The sequence below is a fragment of the Stenella coeruleoalba genome, assembly GCF_951394435.1.
Source record: "Stenella coeruleoalba genome assembly, chromosome: 19".
Classification (NCBI taxonomy): Eukaryota; Metazoa; Chordata; class Mammalia; order Artiodactyla; family Delphinidae; genus Stenella; species Stenella coeruleoalba.
Genome location: NC_137165.1, coordinates 6121656 through 6142096, shown reverse-complemented (window position 1 = coordinate 6142096; position 20441 = coordinate 6121656). Strand labels below are relative to the sequence as shown.

Sequence of the window (20441 nt, the reverse complement as noted above, 5' to 3'; positions counted from 1 at the left end):
ACATAAATGACCAGGCACATCCCAGCTCACCTTGACAGCACACTTACTTGCCTCTGCCCTCACTCAACTCTCGTCCATGGTTTCTGACTGTTCCAGGTATGATCGAAACAAACTGTCCCTAAAGGAGGTCATGAATGTCCAGTACATTTCCTGTATGAACCCCACTGCAGGCAGCTTCACCATCAACCCACGGCTTCAGGTACAGGAGGAACTGTGACCCTGGGGTCCTAAACACCACCTTCCAGGCTGATGTCACTGGACTATGTGTGATAATTGGCCCCTCCCCTGTCCAGCCTCTTCAAGTGGTAAATCATACAGGATGCTGATTTGCATTTCCAGGGAGACAGAAAAACCCCTAGACCCAGAGTTCTGAAGCTTTTTGAGCCAGAAGGAATCAGGGTTCATCTAATTCAACTTGGTCTTCAGGTTGAGAGAACTTCAGATAGGTGAATGACCCTCCCAAGGTCATGTGCATTCTCAAGATCACATTTAGATTTGGACTCAGATTCCCAGAGTCCAAGTTCCATTCCCTTCCTGCTACGCCATGCTGACATCTTTGACCAGAAGTCCAAAACCCATTAATCATTTTAGGTTCAACCTAAGTTTGGGTTTAATGTGAGAAATGTGGCCAGAATGTAGAATTCAAAGCCCTTCTAAGAATTCTTCACCATCTTATCCAAATCCTGAAGAGGTGATTTCTGTCCTGTGACCACGGATGTCTAACTCGTGGCCTCTTCCATGTGCCTCTGCTCCTCTATCCAGCGTCACTTCAGCGTGTTCGCCCTCTCCTTCCCGGGAGCAGACGCCCTGTCCTCCATCTACTGCACCATCCTGACTCAGCACCTGAAGCTTGGGGACTTCCCGGCACCACTGCAGAAATGCATCCCCCAGCTGATCCGTCTGGCCCTTACCTTCCACCAGAAGATCGCCACCACGTTCCTCCCCACAGCAATCAGATTCCATTACATCTTCAACCTCAGGGACTTGGCCAACATTTTCCAGGTGAGTCCATCGGCTCCAAGACACACTAGGAGGCTTAGCCATGATCCTGTCCCCTCCGTTCTTTGCCAAACTTTCAGGCAAAGGCACAGTTCATATGGAGTGACGAATGTACAAGTAAACAGAGTTCTGTGGGGTCTGTGAGGGTCTATTCAACATAATAGAATTCTCTTTGCCCATTAAATTACTTCTTGGTAAGCAGAGTGTATTTATTTCTGAGTTGGTTCCTTCAGGCTGGAGAAGGTTCAGCATTTTGGAGATAATGTCATCTAATGGTTCCAACATGCCTAGAAAAGAAAGTGACACAGAAGTGAGAAAACTATTTTGCAGGCCCTGGTGGTACACCCATCATTCTTGGGATGAAAAATAACATCCCCTAAACCATGCAGGATAGCTCTGCTTCCTAAAGCCATGTCATACTATTCCAAAGACACCATCCGCCAGCCACTGGGATGCGTCAGTCCTAAAACTTCCAGGTTATCTTCCAGGTCAAAGCCATTTCAGATCCTTCCAGCTGCTCATCTGAATAGTGGTGGCCTATGTCTGCCTCGTGCTTCCAGTTGCTTGCCCCTTCACTACCAAAACCTCCAGAAGGCAATGCAGCAAACCCGGCCCCCTCTTCCCCTTGGCCAGGTACCGCATCCTCTTGTGATAGGTCCACAGCCCCCCCATCCTGGATGAGAATCTGCAGAAACCACTTTTCAGAGAGACCCCGCTCCAGGATAGTTCTGAGCCATTATTGAGGGAAAGTGCCTTTTATCCCAAGCAGAGGCCACATCTGTAGGGAACTATCAACATGATCAGGGAGTGAGGCATGACCCTCCATGGGGATCACATGTGTTTGGGGTTAATTACATTACCTGTGCAGGTAGGACTCTGGGGAACCTCAGACTAGCAAAGGTCCAGACTCTGAGGCCATAGAGCCTGCAGGTTCCATGGTCAAAAGAAGCAGAAACCTACTATTAGTTCAAAGATCCAAGAGTGATGCTCCCAAAAAGCTTACCTGGAGGGTGGACCACAGCCCCACAGCCAGGTTGAGTCTCTGAGAGCTCCTGTAAGCTGGCTCAGGACAGCTCTCCTGGGTCACATGCCTCCCAAGCGTTAACTCAGCTACAAATGAGGAAACACACTCGCAGAGCTTACACAGCCAGCCAGGGAAGGAGCCAGAACAGAACCTAGGTCTTTCAGGTCCCAGGCCAGAACCCCTTTCCACCACGCCATTCTGTCCTTCTCACCCGTTCTTTCTATGAGGAGAACAGCATAAGACAGTTAAGGCAGCAAGAAAGACTCAGCTCCAAGCCTGTAAAACCCACAGCTCCATGGCCCTCAGACCTGGATGGTGGCAAAGTTTGTGCATTCCCACCCTTACCTCCCATTTACTGAGTATTAATTGAGAAAGACTTCTTTTTTTTTTTTTTTTTTATCACACAAGCGGTCTCTGAAATCTCACTGCGACAGGATGAGCTGGGGGCATCCCCATGCGCATCTTCCAGATGAGCAAAAAGGAGTTGAGCCATTTGATCAAATTCACGCTGCCCATAGTGGCAGAACTAAAGGAGAAAGAGGCCTTCGGTCTCCCTCACATGAAGCGCCAGCCCAGCTCCTGCCTGGACAGCGCCTTGTCACCTGTGTGACCTGAGATTCATACTCACGACAACCCTTTGGGATACACGTTATTATCCCAGTTTAACAGAGGCTCGGAGAAGTTGCCAGCTGTTAGATGACGGCATGAATGGCCGTGGAGGTAGAAAAGTACACACCATGTTAGTGGAATAGCAAGTAGGTGGAAGCGGACAGTGACGAGGAGAGGTTGCGAGCAGTGAGATGGGGGAGGAAATTTGAGAACGGGGGATCCTTGTAAAAAGTCTGCCTTCAGTCTGTAATAAAGCTGGCGTTTACTGAGCCAGTCCTACACCCTCTGCATCTATTAGCTAATAATTTAATCCTCACAACAACCATATCAGGTAACATACCGATCATTTCCAATTTAGAAATGACAAAACCATGCTACAGACAAATCAGGTAGCTTGAGTATATTCAGCATAACTGGTAATCAGAAGCGTCATATCAAAAAACTAGACGGGGTCAACTCTACTGTGCCGGGAATTCGGGGTAGCAAACACTTCCTCAGGAAGGAGGGTTCTAGTCCAGCCTGTTTTGGTGGCAACCGTGCAAAGTCAAGGAGGAACCAGGGAGGGGAGATATTGGCATGGGAGGCTAAGTCTGTTTCTTTTCCAGACTCAGGCAGCCTGAGTGGCACCCCCCGGGCTCTGTGTCCCAGCCTGGCCTCCCTGCAGCCTGCCAGCTGTCAGCCCCCTGCCCCAGATGGGGGAAAGTGCATCCCTACCGGAGCCCCTGACTCCCTCCAGCGCCGCCCCTCCTCACCCTCCTCCTCCAGAGCCGAGTTTCAAGGCCACAGCGTGGCTACAACATCCCCCTCCCGCCCCCTCCGGCCTGCTTGTCTGAAGAAGGCCTGACAGAAGAGCATAAGGGGGGGGTGTTGTCCCCGGGGAGACAGGCGCTGCCTGGAGAACACACTGTTTTCCTCCATCCAGCTTGATCTAAGGCTCAATCATTCAGACCTCCTCTGCACTTCACGCACTCTGTCCAGAAATCGGGCATCAGGACAGAATTTGATAGTGCCCTGAGTAGCAGATATCATTAACCGTTCCCATCTCAGTGCTACACAAAACTAAGATGGTGCAAAGTTTGCTCTTGACGTGCTCTCATCGACTCAGCCCTTAATTGTCAGTCAGCCTGAGTGTTCGGCTGTAACAGGGCTTATACACATCAGCTGATGGTACCCCTCGCTGTAAAACCCAGTCCCGGAGTCAGCATTCCCGGCAGGGCTTCTTCCCGCCGTCTGCACCTCGCACAGGGCTGGTACCTAGGAGACCCGGGAAGGAGACGGGCCGAGATGTATGTGTGGATGGGCCCAAAGGGACCTAATGAGATTTCTCTCTTTTTCTAAAATAAACTTTTATTGAAGTATAGCATCCAAGTAGAAAAGCACACAGGCCATAAGCATAGAGCTTGGTTGTCACAAAGTCATCACAGCTATGTAACCACAACTCAGATCAAGAAGTACAACATTCCCAGCATCCATGGAACTCCTCCTTTTTCTTTCTTCCATTCACTCTTTTCTCCTCCTTCCAGAGCTAATTACTGTCTGGACTTCTAACACCATAAGTTATTTTGGCCTATTTGGGGACTTCATATAAACGGAATCATATAGTAAATATCCTTTTGTGTCTTTGTTCAATATTACGTTTGTACTTATATATATAATCATGTCATTGGTAAAAATGAATCATAGTAACAATTTCTTTCTTTCCAACCCTTAAATCTTCTAATTTCTTTTTCTTACTGTGCTGGCTACAGCTGCCACTACAAGGAAGAGAAGTGGTGAGAGTGGCATTTTGCAGCGTTCCTAATTTTAGGGGAAAGCTTTTAATAGTTGGCCATTAAGTGTGATGCTTACTATAGATTTTTGTGGATGCTCTTTACCAGTTTAAGAAAATTTCTTTCTGTTTATAGTTTACCAAGAGTTTTTTTTTTTTTATCATGAGTATTTGTTGCAACTTAAATGATTTTTCTATATCTGTTGAAATAATTATATCCATTTTTTTCTCCATTTTTTCTGGAAATGGGATAAATGGGATAAATGACATAGATTATTTTTGAATGTTAAATCAACCTTGCATTCCTGTAATCAACCCAACTTGTTACATGGTGAACTCATTTTATTTTCTGGATTTCATTCACTGTTTTTTTCTATATAACATTTGCACCTATATTAATAAGATTTTCCTATAATTTCTCCTTCTCCTAGTATTCTAAGGTTATAAAGTCCTCATAAAAAATGCATTGGGAAACGTTTCCTCTTTTTCTACTATCTGGAAGATTTTTTAAAACACTGTATTATGCCTTTCTTAAATGTCAGAAGAATTTAATGATGAAACCATCTGAAGTTTTCTTTGTGAAAGACTAAATTATAAATTCAATTTTTTTTTTTTTTTTTTTTTTTGCGGTACTTGGGCCTCTCACTGCTGTGGCCTCTTCCGCCGTGGACCACAGGCTCCGGACGCACAGGCCCAGCGGCCATGGCTCATGGGCCCAGCCACTCTGCGGCATGCGGGATCCTCCTGGACCGGGGCACGAACCCGCGTCCCCCGCATTGGCAGGCGGACCCTCAACCACTGTGCCACCAGGGAAGCCCTATAAATTCAATTTCTTTAATACATATTAGACAATTCACATTTTCTGTTTCTTTATGTATCAGTTGTAAGATGTCAGTGTCATCAATTTCTAATTTATTGGCACAAAATTGTTTATAGTATCCTGTTGTTATCTTTTAAGTATCTGTTTTATCTGACATATGTTCTCTTTTTTATTCTTGGCTATGTGTGTCTTTTCTGTTTTTCTCTTTGTATCTTCTATCAGCCCTACCAGGGAGTTATCAATTGTGCTAGTCTTTTCAGAAGAAATGGAAAAAGAAAAGAAAAGTATACCAATATTATGTGTTTGACTTTATTGGTTATCTCTATTTGATATGTTTTTTACATTATTAAAATTTGCTCTTTTCTTTATAATCTCTTTCTTCCTACTTACTCTGGGTTTGGGGTAAGTTTATTCTTGTTTTCCTAACTTCTTGACATGGCTACTTAGATCATTAATTGTCAGCCTTTCACCTCTTCTGAAATGTTTATCTTAAGGCTATAAATTTACCTCTAATTGTACCATTCACTGCATCCTGCAGGCTTTTATGTGTTATATTTTTTTTCATTCGTTTCATAATATTTCTTAATTTTCCCTACGATTCCTTCTTTAACCCATGGGGTATTTGGAAGTATATTGCTTTATTTCCAAAATTTAGAGGCACTCAACATGACCTGGAAGAAGCAAACCTGTACAAAGAAAAGTAATTTTAGAAACTTATAATTCTTCTATATTAATAGAGATTTATATATAAAGAGTTATGTGGGGCACATCAGAGGGATGTTGTTGGACAGGAGAGGAGATGCCCTGGAATACTTCAGCAGAGAGCAGTGGAGCTAGATCTTGAAAGACGAGCCGAGGAAGTAAAGCAGGAGTCATGGAGGCACAAAAGTATTCAGGGTTAGAAAATAATTTGCAGTTTGTGAAACTGAAATCTAGATTTTATGGGAAGTGATGGTAAGTGTGATGAGGAAGCAGATTGGTAGTCTTATTATGTCCAGATCTTTACTGCCACACGGATGAATCTGAGCATTATTCTGTCCGTAATGAGGAACAATTAAAGGACCCCTTTTCTTGTAAGACAAGAAAGAAAGCAATGAGGGCAAACAAGGCATCAATGAGCTTGAAGTTATAGGATCTGAAGTCATCGAGAGGCTCTAATCTCAGTGGTCTCCATTTTTCCTTGAAAAAGAGAGATAGGACACTGGCTAATAGTAACAGCGAGGTGACAAATTTGAAAAGAAGAGTAAATATTTGGAACGATCCCTGAGGTATATAGGAAGGAGAACTTACTAGAGATGAATAAATGGATTACTGGCCTGCGAAGGTTAGCTATATTCATTCCAGCCCTATGTCATCGTTTTGATTTTACATAAGCAATCATCACCCAGATTAGTTTTCAAAGTGGTACTTGTAGAAGAGAAATACAGCAGAGAAGCAGCCTCACCTCTCACTGTGGTGATTTGGAAAGTAGTAGTTGAAATTCCAGGCTCTCAGGTCAGATAGACCTGGTTTCAAAACTGTGTGGTTTTGAACTAAGGCCACTTACCTTATGACATTGGGCATGCTTCCTGTCTTTCTGAATCCCAAACTTCACGTTATACAAAATGACTATTGTAAAAATTACTTTGTAGCATCATGGATGGTTAAATGAGCTTTTTCTGGCAAAACATCTAGTTCAGTACCTGTCACATACTGGCTTCTATCAGTTGTAACTGTTGTAGTTTTAAATTGCTATTCATGTTATTTTTTGTTGCTGTTTATTCTCCTTAAAGGGCATTCTCTTCTCCTCCGTGGAATGTGTAAAATCCACACAGGACCTAGTAAAGCTCTATCTGCACGAATCAAATCGGGTTTATCGGGATAAGATGGTGGAAGAGAAGGATCTTGATCTTTTTGATAAGATCCAAGCAGAAGTGATCAAGAAAATTTTTAATGTGAGTATTACCCTGTGAATTTATATTTACATTTGAAAAATAATCATGATTATGCAAGTGATCACCCAAATGATAAAAATCTAGCCCATACATTGAAGAAGATCAGGATTAGATAAGGAAATAAAATCTGTCATTATTTTGCCTAAGTGAAAACTGCTGGAGCAAGAAGAGACACACATTAATCATAGAATCTTGGTGTTGTGAGGCCTGTGCAGACCATCTGATCCAATCCTCGTCCTATATTAATGCCTCTCAGTACCATTGCTCAGATTGGTCATCCCAGATAATGCACCAGCATCCTTGGAAATACACTATCCTGTCTTTCCAAAGGCAGCCACTTTGGAATGGCAAATGGCTGGAAATTTAGAACGATTTTGAAATTTGGAACCTTTGGAACAACTTTAAAGACTGGAGATTTATTTAAATAATTCTCTGAAATTCATTTCCCTGTCTACTAATCCTAGGTCTACATGACAAACCTTCAAATATATTAAGACCATTTATCTTGTCCTTCCTGGGTCTTCGCTTTTCCAGGCCAAAGAGCCTCTGTTCTGTTAGCCATTTCTGACAAGACTTATTTCCAAACCCAAAGCAATTTGACATCATCTGTATTACTCTTCCATCAGTTCTCCCCTCTGAAATCATGGTGTCTGACTTTCATCACACAACCCAAGTGGAGTCTGACCAAAATCAAGACCATCATTCCCCTCTTCTTATATACTATAATTTTTGTTAACTGTGTCTGCCAAAATGTGTCTTGCTGAACAGTTGTACCACAATATACTCCTTGGAAAGAAGGTATCCATGATGAAATAAGTTGAGAAAGTACTTCATATTTTTCCTATTCCCATAACATTTTATTGTTTTTAATTTTTTAAATTGAAGTTTAGTTGATTTACAATGTGTTAATTTTTGCAGTACAGCGATTCAGTTTTTTATATTCTTTTCTACTATGGTTTATCACAGGATATTGAACATAGTTCTCTGTGCTATACAGTAGGACCTTACTGTTTATCCATCCTATATATAATAGTTTGCATCTGCTAATCCCAAACTCCCAATCCATCCCTCCCCACCACCCTCCCCCTTGGCAACCACAAGTCTGTTCCCTATGTCTGTGAGTCTGTTTCTGTTTCGTTAAGTAAGTTCATTTGTGTCATATTTTAGATTCCGCATATAAGTGATACCATATGGTATTTGTCTTTCTCTTTCTGACTTACTTCACTTAGTGTGATAATCTCTAGTTCCATCCATGTTAGTGCAAGTGGCATTACTTCATTCTTTTTCATGGCTGAGTAGTATTCCATTGTGCAAGATATATGAGAAAGTACTTCATATTATAGCCCTCTCTTGGAAATATACAGTACATTCAGCACATTAAAGCCCTGAAAATCTTGAATAAGCCTGATTTGTGCATCATTTCCCAAACATATTGGACCCTAAAACTCTTTTCCCTACATAAAACCTACTAATAATTTGAAGAATGAATGATTGATAGAATATGCCCAGGAAAGCACAGGTATATGTCAACACAGCCTAAGATCTTATGACATTTCTTAGTGTCAAAATTACCCCACAACTAACAGTGAGCTTTCTGTTGAACAGAGCACCAGATTTTCCACACATACTGCTTATCTATCCTCTCTTGAACTTAGAATAATCAAATCTTGTATTTAAATATACCACGCTGTCCCTATGCTCACCTTATAAGGTTTAGCTCTATATTTTTTCCTGATAAGATTCTGGGTCCACCTCTGAAGATATATACAGTTTATTCCAACCTGTATGACAGCTTTTTGAATGTTTGGACAGCATTTTAAGTAACTTATCTCAGTCTGCTCTTTACTAGTCCAAACACCCTAAATTCCTCCACTTGTCCCATCCTTTTTAAATGGCCTGATGTTCAGCACTCGCACATCATAGCTGCCTCTCCGTGAGCATCGTAGAATTTGCCAATTTGTGTGTTCATTGTTAGCTCTGCACATGAGCCCTGACTGTCTTCTCAAGTTGGTCTGAGCTAGCACTTTAGAATAACAACATTCAGTCTTTGAAACAGAAGTTCCTACGTGGGTCTGTCTACTAAGAACACATCCTTTTGATCACAGACCTAGATATAATTAATACTGCCATCATCCTTCCCCAACAACATTTAAAATGCCAACCTGAAGCACCCTGGCTATACCAAATCTTTGTATTGGTATTAAAGAAAAGTTGCCGATACCCAGCCATAAAAAAGAATGAAATAATGCCACTTGAAGTAACGTGGATGGAACTAGAGATTATCATACTAAGTGAAGTCAGTCAGAAAGAGAAAAACAAATACCATATGATATCACTTACATGTGGAATCTAAAATATGACACAAATGAACCTATCTATGAAACAGAAACAGAATCATGGACATAGAGAACAGACTTGCGTTTGTCAAGGAGGAGAGGGTTGGGGGAGGGGTGGATTGCGAATTTGGGATTAGCAGATGTGAACTATTATATATAGAATGGATAAACAACAAGGTCCTACTGTACAGCATAGAGAACTATATTCACTATTCTATGATAAACCATAATGGAAAAGAATATTTTAAAAAAAGAATGTGTGTGTGTGTGTGTGTGTGTGTGTATGTGTATATATATATATATATATATATACACACACATGTATAACTGGATCACTTTGCTGTACAGCAGTAATTAACACAACGTTGTAAATCAACTATACTTCAATAAAAAAGAGAAAAGTTGCCAAATTTCCAACGCGGAATTGATACAGTCCTGTTTCCACCGTTAAAAGCTTAAAGTTCTCTTATTTGTGGCCATTATATGATACAACATCACTGTTAAGAAATCTTTGATTCACTGGGTGGGTTGGTTTTCTCTCTTCCTTCTACACATCTGGCTGTGATCATAAAATCAGAGCCTTGTTTTGTTCATCAGAGAGTCTTTGTAGACCAGGCTTTTCAGAACTGCACTTTCGTTGTTCTTCTGCCAGATCATTAGTGTAAATTGACTGCCATCAGAACTGCTTCCCAGTATATTAGCCCATTTTCAAACTAGGTAGATGTATTCCCATATCCCTTTCCCACATGTTTTCCTCAACCAGCAAGAATGGCTCTCCTGCATCACATTAAATCTTATCCAAATGTCTGGACATTTGTTGTTACTATCTAGCAAAGCCAGCATAGTTTAAAGGTTTTCTATGGCCCTGAAACCACCTTCAAAATATAATAACTCTTTGATATTTAACTCTTTCTACTTCTTTCTTCTTATAACCAAGCAGCAGTCCTGTCTTCTTGTAGATGTCACTGTTATCCTCACTTTCCCTCCCTCCATTAGGTTTGATGCATCTTGTCCCCTGGGCTCACAAGACTAACCCTACAGTGATGTATGCCCTGGGTAATGCCTCTGCTGTTGAATAGCATGCTGATTTCCCCCTTCCCAGGTGGATCCTCCATTCTGAACCTTAGAAAAGAACAGCAGGTGGGGACAATTGTTCATGCTGGCATAAATTCCTACTTACGCATTAGCAAACCTATTCTTTCTTGGACTTAATTCCTCTACAATCTCCACCTCTTGAAGCCTCAAACATTTGCATTTGATAAATAAATAGTTCCTTTCTGAATTAAAAAAAAAATTAGCTGCCTCTTGGAAACTTAAAAGATAGACTGGTAGTGAAGAGACATAGACCCCTATCTTTTAAGTCAGTTGAGTTTTACTGGGTATTTATTAAACATGCTAAGGTTTGTCCTGTGGGCAAGGGCTGACACACAATAAGACCAAATCTTTAAAAATGTTTTATAAATGGGGGTTCTGCTGTCAATGTTTTAATATTAGCATTGTCCCCATAAACGAATCAGTCACCTAAGGACGGCTCATGGCACATTTTTCAGAAACCAAACCCTCTGGGTTGAGCCTATAACGTTGGGGCTGGCAACCTATAGTGTGCAGTCTCACAGGAAATAGAAAAGGATGTTCTATGACACTGCTATGTGTTGGGAAGCAAGACCTGTCTGAATGGATGTGGGAGAGGTGAGGCCATTGGACCAAGGACTGGTGCAACCCAATCCTAGTGAAAGAGCCCCTGCGGAGGGAAATGCACCCGTGTGTCCCCTCCACTGCTTTGCTCGGACAGGGCTCTTACTGTACGTGAGGGAAGGGCACCTCCCACCTTCCATGTCCCATCCTCAGCCCACAAGGAATAACCAATATCATCTGTGACTTCTCATACGTCGTAAATGAATGTTAAACATACACGTTTTAAGGGCTTCTCAAGAAAAATGGAAGTGTTGGAAGCAGGACTGATCATTTTTAGAGCATGCTCAGAGAGAAAATGCAAACGAGGTGTCTCCACTCTGTGTGGAACCAGAACTGAGAGTCACTAAGGAGGGTCCCTGTCCCTGTGTCTCATCACCAGGATCTCAAAGAGACAGTGGAACAGACCCAAAGCCTGAACATGTATTGCCATTTTGCAAATGGTATCGGGGAGCCCAAGTACATGCCTGTACAATCATGGAAACTTTTGACCCAGACTCTGGTGGAGGCCCTGGAGAACCACAACAAAGTCAACACAGTGATGGACCTGGTTCTCTTCGAGGACGCAATGCGCCATGTGTAAGTGTGCTTCTCATCATGCCTTTCCTCAGCTGTCTCCTCTTCCCAGTGTCAGGGGTCTCATTTGGGCATTTGAGGACACTTGGATGAAACCAGGAGAGCAGCTACTGCTTCTGCCATGAAGGTCAAGATGGCGGCTGGTAGGGCAGCGGCTGTGGCTTCTACCACTGGCGGTAGCCGGGGCAGCATCATGATGAACTCAGGAGGAACTGGATTTATTTCCTTGTCTGCCATTTAAGTCCTGGGCCTGATCATGGTGACACCAAGGGAAAATGGGAGGTCATAAAATAAGGCACAGAGCAGCTCAGGACCTGCACTCCCAACTCATACTAGTCCAGTGAGATTGAAGGTTTTAAGTTCACATATTTCACAAATTAACTATCTTTTTGAGTCTTGCTGCTATCAAGTGAACCATGGAGAGCAGTCACCAAGGCTCCCAGGTAGTTTATACTCACACTGATGCTAATCCTATACTGTTCTTCATATTCCCCAATCCGAGGTGCATTGACCACCCCTCCTGCCTTCTACAATCTCTCCACCCTGCCCCTTGCTACCCAGAGTCTCCAATAGCAAAATCCACTTTATCTTCAACTTCTCTGAACTTCCACACTGAAGAATTCTAACTGAAACCTAACTGAACCCTGCATTGAGGAAAGCAGTTTTTTCTTCCCCATTCTATGCACCCCAGGGCCTAGAGAGAGGTACGGACCCTCCTTCTCCCCCACCCCACCCCAGTGGCATATTTAAACCATTTCTCCTTTTATCTTTTATGAACCCCAGTTCTTTTGAAGCACAAGTACCTGGACATCCCTACTCATCACCCCTCCTTGTCACTGTCATCTGCTGACATCCTGTTGCTCCCCATCATTTACCACCTACCTCAGTGCTTGGACCACTTTCTCTCCTCAGCCACCCCTTTCTTCATTCCTGGCATCTGTGTGTCACCTGGTCTTTCTGTTCCTTGGCCTCCTTAGCTCCAGCAATGTTCCTTACATCCCACCTCAGCCACTCACTCACGTGTTCCTGCCCTAGGAGTTCTATCATCAATAATGAACCCACATCCAAAATCTCAAATTCAAACATCCCACTCATTTGTCTCTCCTACCCCTCCACTAACCTGCTCTAGTTTTTATTCCAGCTGTACTTATTTCCCAGTTTTACTGAGATACAATTGACATATAACATTGTATAAGTTTAAGGTGTAAAACATAATGATTTAAGTATATATTGCAAAATGTTACCACCATAAGGTTAGCTAACAACCATCACCTCACGTAGTTATTTTCCTTGTTATGAGAGTCTTTCAGATCAACTCTCAAATACACAATAGAGTATTGTTAATTACAGTCATCGTGTTGTACATTACATCTCCAGAACTTACTTATCTTATAACTGGAAGTTCGTGCTTTTTGACCCCTTCACCTAATTCCTCCACCCACCTCTGGCAACCACAAGTTTGACCTGTTTCTGTGTGTTTGGTTTTATTAGATTCCACATATAAGGCAGATAATACAGTATTTACTGTTCTCTGTCTTATTTCACTTAGCATAATGCCCTCAAGGTCCATCCATTTTGTTGCAAATAAATACATTCCAGCTATTCTCAAACTTCATCAAGACTTCATTTCATGGAACCACCTACTTTGTCAAACTCCTTTATCCTTCTGTCCACCATGTCTTTACTTTCCTCGACCACCATAGACTCCATCACCCAGTACAAGCTCCCCTAACTTTCCTGTCATTGCATCCATGTGACAAAGCTCTACACTAGCTAAACCTCACTATCTTTTTTCTCCACACCTGCCCCTAAACATGTGGAGATTATTGAAGAAAAACCATCATCATGTTGACTTGATTTTCTTGCGATTGTCAGCCACAAATTTCAAGTGGGCCCTCAACTTTGCTAGAAACTCTCCTCTATGACCCTGGGCCGATTGCTGTCTTCCCCTTTGTGTGATGACTGCATCACACGTCTCTCTCCTCAAGCTTCTAACATCTCTCCCCTCTCTTTATTCCCAATTAATGAGCACAATTTTGCTGAGATAATGAAAGCAGCCAGAAGACGATTCTCTCATCTCCCTGCCATCAGATCGAACAGCCTCTCTGTATCCCACCTGCATCCCACCCACAAGTCCTGCCTTCTGTACCATTTCAGCTAAGGAACCATCCCTGTGCCTACCTGAGGCCAAACGCTCTACGTGTGCCCTGGTTCCCATCTCCTATCACCTTCTCAGTGACTTTACTCCCTCCTGCAATGATCCTTCCCTCCCTCTTCTCTCTCTTCTTTTTTTGGGGGGCTGTGCCTCACCACTTGTGGGATCTTAGTTCCCTGACTAGTGATTGAACCCACACCCTCAGCTGTGAAAGCACCAAGTCCTAACCACTGGACTGCCAGGGAAATCCCTCTCTCCTCTTTTCTCTTTCCTTCTCTTCCCTCTTCCCCATGATCAATTCATTCATTTCTGGATCATACATATCAGCATACAAACATGCCATGTTATCATTTATCAAAAAAAGAATAAACTATTCCTTGACTCTTATATCTCTTTCACCCCCTACCCCTGTTTCTCAGCTCCTATTCAAAGAAAAACTCATCAGAAAGGTTGCCTTTACTATTCATACTTTCTTGCTTCTCATCTGTTCCTTGGTCCATTTCTTACCACTTGAACAAAGAAGCTCTTATCAAAGTCACCACAGACCAACCTCTGGCTAAAGTCAGTTGTCACTGCTGTGTCCTTACCTTATATTATTTGACTCCCCTGCTACATTTGTCATGATTAATCACTCTATTAATTTGTATACAGCCATCCATCCATCCATCCAACACCTATTTATTGATTAGATGGTCTTAGTATGAGTGTAGGGATCTTTGTCTTATTCACTGCTAGATCCCCAATACCTAGGACAGTGTCTGGAACATAGCAGGTACTCAGTAAAATTTCTTAGCACATCATATAAGATAAATGATACAGAGGAAAACAGAAAGGTAAAAGGGATAGAGAGTCCTTGGAGGTAAGTGCAGTTGTAAATAGAGTGGTGAGGGAGGCTTCACCAAGGAGGCGGCATTGGATCTGACATGTGAGACCCGCACTGAACACAGCTCACCACGGACTGGTGCACGGTGTTCTTCCTGCATCAATTCTCTTGGGCTTCACAAACACCTTGAAGAAAGTCAGGTCTACTATTATCCCTATATTATAAATAAGGGAACTGATACCCAGAGAGATGAGGGAAGTTGTCCAGCATCACACACACCCCAGGAAGAGGTAAGCCAAAGCCAACACTCATGCAGAGTGTCCGCTCAGGACCATCACACTACAATGCTTCATACATTCTCCTAATCCAGTGTAAGCTCCTTGAACACACAGACTCTCTTGCTCACTGCTGAATCTCCAGTACCTTGGACAGCGTCTGGTGCATGGCAGATGGTCAGTAATAAGGGTTTTAGGGTGTTTGTTCACTAATCTGGTGAAACTTCAGGGAGTATTTTCCCTCCTCTCTAAGAGCTACCAGAGCCTGTGTCATAGTCTTGGAATTGAAGAAAATCTTTATCTTTTCAGGGTAAATGTAATTTGGGAGAATAGCAAGTGATTCAGTCAATGTGGTTTCCAGCATGGGTGATCAAACTGCCTAATACTGTTCTTAAGGAAAAAATAAGACGATGAAAACTGGCTTTTCTCCTGAGGCTCCTAACCAGGCTCTGAAGATAGTTTCCAAAGAGAAACCTGAGCTGCATTAGCAATGGCAAAATAACTGGAATAATGAACTGCCTTGAGGGGGACAATTTGGAAGAATAAAATGTATCTGGATGTATAATTTCCTGTACGCTTGTTTTAAAATATCAATGTCCCATGACTTCCTTCTTGCACTGCCCTTCCCTCCCCTCCTGGGGGCTCCTTGATCCTCTTTGTTGCCTCTACCCTCAGAGAAAGCAGAAGCATTCCCCTCCTATACCGGAAAACAGAATGCCGAACAGCCCGGTGAGAAACACAGGTGACTAAGCTGTCGGCGTCACTCCACACAGTGCCCCGATGAGTCTGTACGCGCTCTCCCAGGAGCCCCAAGGGCCAGGCCCAAGTTCTAATCCTCATCCTGCCACTAATTGGCGGTGGTGCTTTGCGAAGGACACAACTTCCCCAAGCCTCAGTTTCCTCCTCCATGACAAGTGCTTCGCACTTACTAAGCGGTCCATGGTGTTAATCTTTATCTTTCCGCTGTTGTTTTCTTTTCCTAAAAGCACCATTTGCTCTCCTACTGACTTCCTTCACCATTGCAACACATTCTCGTTCTACTTTTTCTGAAAGCTTCACACTAGATCTTTCCCCCTGCTTTTGGCATTATCTCTGTCTACCCTTTTCTTCGTTTTTTTCATTCCGACGTGTGTTTTTCTGCCTCCTCTTTTTTCTCTTAGAATCGCTTCACATTTATTGACAAAAAAAGGAACTTCAGATGTACTTCTTTTGTGCCCCTTCTTTTGTGCATCTTATTGGTTCTCGTACATGTGTGTATGTGTGTGTGTGTGTATGTGTGTTTAGTCTTCAATAAGCCAGCTTCCTCCAGCTGTGCTGTGGTACATTTTCAGCTTTTGTTTTTAATCTCCCAGAAACTCAGTAATGGGCTTAACTCTGACTGCCTTGGTTTTCTGGCCCAGGAATCCTTTAGAATATTGATCTTCTTTTTAGATTCTGTAATTTAAATGCAGAGTCCTTTGCCCTCGTCAGAGGTTGTTAATGAATCCCCAGCTGGAACCCAATGCTGACAGTTGCAGACTTAACCATTCCTTCTTTGGAAACTTCAGCACTAATGATGCATTTCCATTTAGATATTGAACAGCATGGACCATGCTAAGCTGAGTTCAGGCCTTCCAGAATAGAGCTGGGTGTTGGGTGGCCCGCAGAACCTACTTGGACTTCTCCTCCCCCATGCCTGCCTCTCTCCTCAGTAGTCCATTCCTGCCCCCTCTTCTTTTGAATCTGAAGAGAGGACCTGGATATCTTAGCACCATATTTTCTCCTTTTATCATTGTAGCCAGGCACCGTCTCATGTAGACACAAAGCAGATGATTCCTTGCACCTACCTCACCTCAAATGTGATGCTGAGTATCAGGTCTGAATGCCTTTAATGTGCTAGCACTACAGAGAAAACAAGATGAGTATACACACTCTTCGGATGTCTAGAAACCATGGTTTAATAAGGGAGCAAGAGAAGTGTACACCTGTCTGATACAAGACAGAGTATCACAACTAAATAATTATAAACGAAAAAGTAAAATCATAAAAAGAGCTAAAAGTAGTCAGTACATACCTTCTGAGTATTTAGGGGAATAAAATGTCACTACGTAAATTCAGTGACATGCAAGCCCTCCACAGCGGCTTCATCACTGGTTGTGTTATCCCCAAATACACTGGCTTCACTTTCACATTCGACTAGCACAGTCTAACATATCCTCACCCTCCAGTATCATAGAGTCAATTTTTGATGACTTCTACCTAAGAAGAAATTGATGCCACCATTCTGGGGGCCAGTTTTTCAGTATTTATCAAAAGTCGTGAAAAGTGTCTTAGTAGGAACTTACCCTGCGGCCATAATTAGACCTATAAACCCAGGTCCCTCCTGTCAGCATCACACATGCCGTCCAATCCTGCCTGACTGCCTTGGGCTCTTCCTCCACCACCACTGCTTCACCAGAGGCTTTGGCTTAAAGCAGAACAGGGCGACCTCAGTCCACTCAGGCAAGAGGTGAGGCGAGGTTTGGGGACAATTTAACGCCCTCTTCCCAAGCTCAGCCCAGGATGTGCCTGCAAGGAGGGCTCCAGTCCTCACCCGGACCATTACGCCTGCTCCTCACGGAGGGAAGTCTGATCAAAGCCCTGTGCCTCTGCTTCCCTCCCTCAGCTGCCACATCAATCGCATCTTGGAGTGCCCGCGGGGAAACGCTCTGCTGGTTGGCGTAGCGGGGAGCGGCAGGCAGAGTCTGACAAGGCTCGCGGCTTTCATCAGCTCCATGGATGTATTCCAGATCACGCTGCGGAGAGGCTACCAGATTCCTGACTTCAAGGTAGGGGGCCGGCCGCTGCGGGGGGGAGGCTCTGTCTCTCCCCAGCTGCCCACGACTCCCGGTCACCCTGCATTAGCTCTTCAGCTCCCTCGCCCAGAATCTCCCCTTAATCATCTGTCCACCTTCTTCTTAGACTTTGGGCTGGTGACTGGAGGTGCTTAGACCCTGAGAATACCGACCTTCCCAAGGTCTGCATCTGGGAGACCTCAGCTGCTTTAGGTGCATCTGTAGGGCCTCAGCTCTCACCCAAATCGGAAGCACAGCTACATCAAATTCAGCACACAGCTCTCCAGCGGCCCTAGCAGACAGAAGGAATACTGCCCAAGTTTTATAAGAATTGCATATATTAAAGGATGGGTTCAGTAACCACCAGCCGCTGGGACCTTCAGTGACATGAAGAGACGTAAGGCACTTAGGAGCCACGGTGCACACCCTGAAAGTGGAGAAAGGCATTAAATACGACCCTCAGAGGTCACTTTGTCCAGCCCCCTGTTTTGATCCATGGCCAACAATAGAGGCCCAGTAGGGAGTCATGAGGTCATTTCCATCAAGATGCTGCTCTTGCTGTCCCTGGGAGAATTCCAGCCTGCACAGAGCCAGACCTGTCCACCCGACTTCATAATCTCTCAGCTGGTCAGGCTCACTGCTGCTCTGAAACCACAGCTCAGCCTCTTGCGATTGGCCACATCTAAGGTCATACTCCAGGTTCACATCAGGTCAATCTTTAGTGCTTCCAAAAAAGAAAAGACAAGATAGTGCTCATGAGAATCATGCATTTACAGAATGATCTAAGACACTGGTTCTCAACCTTGGCCATGTACTGGAATCCCCTTCAAATAATAGTGATGCCTGCATCCCACCCCCGAGAAATCCTGGCTTAACTGTCCTGGGGATTGGCCTGGGCATCAGGACAGTTGAAAGTAACCTGGGTGATTCTAAGGAGAGCTGGGAAACACTGTCTTAAGTGATTCTGTAAATGCGTTGGTTGAGGACCACTGATCTAAAAGGAAGTTTATTAATGTCAAAGGGGAATTATTTGGACACAGAGGAAGCTCTGCTATAAGGAAATGTGTGAGGCTGATATAGAATGAGCTTTGAGTCGTGTGAGAGAGAGATGACTAAGATTACGGACCAACGGCTGAGCTTCGGGAAAGGGATGCATCAAAGGAAGCAAGAGTGACCAAGCTGGAAAAATTCAGGGCCTGGCATCCTAGCCCCAAACTTCATCTACCTATAGTTTTGAATGGATGTAAGTTCCTACCAAATGATTGTGTGTGCGTATGTGTGAGTGTGTGTGTGTACGTTCCCCAATATATTTTTTAACAGCAAAAGTCTTTGCTGGAGCTAGCCATAAGGACATAAGACTCTGCTACTATATGATATATTCATCCCCTAGGCCAGGAGGCCCAAGTACATGCCTCTTCTGTCAGGACCAAGAGCAATCACTTGCCTCCCGGGGCAAGCCATTCATTTGTATAATGATATAAGTAACACAGATGAACAGGGGAACATCTCTGTCCTTTGGAAAGCTGTTACCTGTTTGCACAAAGCAGGAGCTCTAGAAGCTAATTCAGGAGCCACAGTGGTTGTATGAGTTAAAGATCATCATTATTTATTCTACTTGCGCACCTCTATTGGGATCGAGGCCTGGGAATGAGGCATATTTTCCGGCCTGTGAGTGCAAGATAGCACTCCTCCCTCCCTCCCATTGCTGGTGTCTTATCAGGAAAGCCCTCTTCTCAGAGATCTCTGACATTGTTTCTGCAGGCGGACCTGGCCAGCTTGTGCCTGAAAGCCGGGGTAAAGAATCTCAGCACCTTGTTTCTCATGACAGACGCCCAAGTAGCTGATGAGAAGTTCCTTGTGCTCATTAATGACCTCTTGGCATCTGGTAAGAGACTCTCTGCACTTGAATGTCTCTAACCAATTCCTGCTGGAGTTGGAGTCATTCCAAGGTGGAGATTTTGTTCTAGGTCAGAAGAGCGAGGTCATAGAAATGAGGGAGAAAACTGACACAGTGGAGAACTGGTTCATCAAGGTCCTTCTAGGATTGCTGCTGGGCCTGCTGTCTTTTATTCTCTTTACATGCAAAACAGACAGTAGTCTTATGGCTTTCTTAGTGGGACTAGATATGACAAGAGGGGGAAAGTAGGTTAGGGCCTGCAGATCTGCTGAGTCCAGAGAGCAGGTGCTCTTCCCTCCCCACACCCAAGACAGAGAGAAACTGGGATGTGTTCAGTATTTCAGGGAGGGAAGGCATTAGCAGCAACATACACACACAGAGTACCTGCACACACAGAACTTACCCAAGAGGGCAAGGTTACGTTGCCAATTTAATTAATCAAGGATTCAGAACTTTATGAATTTTTCTTAGATTACAAAGAACTTGACAAAGGCTGTCTCAACTTCCCTGGGACACTATCAGTGCAAGACAGGACTTCAGTGGAAAGTTCAGTTCTTGATACTTTGCTGCCCTTATTTTTTTAGGGATTCAGGACTTATGCCAACCATTCTAGAAAAAAAAGTTTAAGTATACACATATATGTATATATAAATATACATAAACATACACAAGATATATATATATGTATATATGCCCAAGAAGATAAAACAATATAGTATA

The 20441-nt window shown here is 43.5% G+C and overlaps 1 protein-coding gene across 1 annotated transcript in view; it reads left to right on the top strand.

The window, feature by feature from the left end:
- Positions 1 to 20441, top strand: part of DNAH9 (dynein axonemal heavy chain 9) — a 300193-nt gene that overhangs the window by 166194 nt on the left and 113558 nt on the right. The window contains exons 40-45 of the mRNA XM_079903920.1: positions 97 to 199; positions 763 to 1002; positions 6993 to 7154; positions 11565 to 11761; positions 17656 to 17818; positions 19586 to 19709. Coding sequence (XP_079760046.1) covers positions 97 to 199; positions 763 to 1002; positions 6993 to 7154; positions 11565 to 11761; positions 17656 to 17818; positions 19586 to 19709 — 989 coding nt within the window. The remainder of the gene's footprint in view (positions 1 to 96; positions 200 to 762; positions 1003 to 6992; positions 7155 to 11564; positions 11762 to 17655; positions 17819 to 19585; positions 19710 to 20441) is intronic.